Source organism: Austrofundulus limnaeus, unplaced genomic scaffold (assembly GCF_001266775.1).
Source record: "Austrofundulus limnaeus strain Quisiro unplaced genomic scaffold, Austrofundulus_limnaeus-1.0 Scaffold4, whole genome shotgun sequence".
Classification (NCBI taxonomy): Eukaryota; Metazoa; Chordata; class Actinopteri; order Cyprinodontiformes; family Rivulidae; genus Austrofundulus; species Austrofundulus limnaeus.
Window position 1 is genome coordinate 3724979 of NW_013952406.1, and position 1723 is coordinate 3726701.

General features: G+C 46.0%; 1 protein-coding gene across 1 annotated transcript in view; it reads right to left on the reverse strand.

The window, feature by feature from the left end:
- The window catches only part of uncx (UNC homeobox), a 3203-nt gene extending 1875 nt beyond the window's left edge, over window positions 1–1328 (reverse strand). Inside the window, exons 1-2 of the mRNA XM_014023701.1 lie at window positions 959–1328; window positions 473–648 (exon numbers count right to left, since the gene is read on the reverse strand). Coding sequence (XP_013879155.1) covers window positions 473–648; window positions 959–1217 — 435 coding nt within the window. The 5' untranslated portion in view covers window positions 1218–1328. The remainder of the gene's footprint in view (window positions 1–472; window positions 649–958) is intronic.
- Between the last annotated feature and the right edge of the window lie 395 nt (window positions 1329–1723).

Genomic DNA, 1723 nt, shown 5'->3' on the forward strand with positions numbered 1-1723 from the left:
AGTTTGTTGTGAATTAAAAACGAAATGTATTAAAAAACTGTAAAATAAAGTCACATTCATCTTTTCCTCATTCTTACATTTGTTCCTATTTAAAAAAAATGCAAACTTGTAAACATAAAGCCCTCATTAAAACTTTTCTCTAGAATTTATTTGTAAACACAGTTTCTAATTTTCTGTCAAAACTGCATTTTTAATGCAGACAAATCTTAGTTGTTTGATTCTGGTTTAAATGGCTGCCTCGTGTATCTAAAAACCAATGAAAACACAAAAATAATTACAAATACTACGTGTAATAAAACACATATATTGCTAAAAACTATAAAATAATTATTCTCAGTGCCACTTTAAGTATATATTTGAATGTCTTTTGCAGCCATGGATAAATGTAAACAAAGAGCAAGCCCATAATTACTCTGGGATCTCATGTTTGGACCTTTACCTGTTCCTCTGTATTTAATGATTGGACATTTACCTGGACCCTGGACTCTATCAGGTCCAGTCTGAGGGCCAGTGCCTCCCTCATGAACACGTCCGGATAGTGACTCTCATTAAAAGCCTTTTCTAATTCCTCCAGCTGCCAACCAGTGAAATTCGTGCGGGTTCTTCTTCTCTTGCAGCCGGGACTATCTTTGTCTGGGTCCCCCGAGTCTGGGCAGCGAGATGAGAATAAAGATGTAAACAAAAAAGCAGGAGCATTTAAATGTCATTTCAGCAGATTKTGTGAAGATGAATTGGTGCAGCTTCTGTGCATCTGAGAGAAGCTTGCACGAGCTGATGATCTTGAGTGGAAGAAATGTTTTTTTTTTTTTCTTGGATAAATCAGCTTACTATAAAGGGACGCGAGGACGCATTTAACGCGCGTAAGACTCGCCTCTACACAAAAAAAAAATCTCGGTTTCTTTGTCTTTTTTTAAGTCTTTGTCTTTGAGTAGAGGTTATTGTGCTGTGTATGTCTTACCTGTCAGTTTGTACTGCTGATTGTCTCCGTTCAGCCCGCAGCCCGAAGACAAGAGCGGGTTGGGATTACCCACCGACGCCGCGCACGAGCCGTTCAGTAATCCGTCTATGGAGAAGGGAACCGCGGACGCGGATTGAAGCTGATGCCCCGCTAATTCGTAGACGTGATGGTGGCTCAGGTGGTACGGGAAGCCCACCATCCCGCCGAGAGAGCCTCCGAACTGGGCGTGAGGRGGATCCAGTATCCTGCTGTCCATCATCCCGCGGGCGAGAGGAAGCGACGTCTGGAGGCCGGCGACGGGGGTTTAAACGGCATGCAGCGTGCGTGGCCGACGACGGGGGGACATGATGTGGAAGGGGAGGGCCGAGCTCCACTTTATCCGCACGAGCCCTCCCGATAATTAGCCCGGGCTCTGGGAATAAGGAGACCCAATGAGCGGCGGTAACGGGCGCTGACGTCAGAGGCGCGCTTCTGCGAACGCTCCCCCCCCCCCTTCCCGCCCCTCCGTATCGATTGCTAATTAAAGCTGACATCCACCTCAATAAACAATATCAGAGGCTGTCACAACAAGACAGGGGGGCTTTGATAAGAACTACATCGCAGCTACACGGGAGACCCGCCGGGAGAAGGGCTCATTGAATCCCGGGAAGAGGAGGCTGCAGGCGGCTGGATGAGAGCAGACGCTCCCCTGACTTCCTCTGTCCAGYACATGACAAAAACACTGGGCTGCTAATAATAAAAACAATAGCATTTTATTTAAATGCA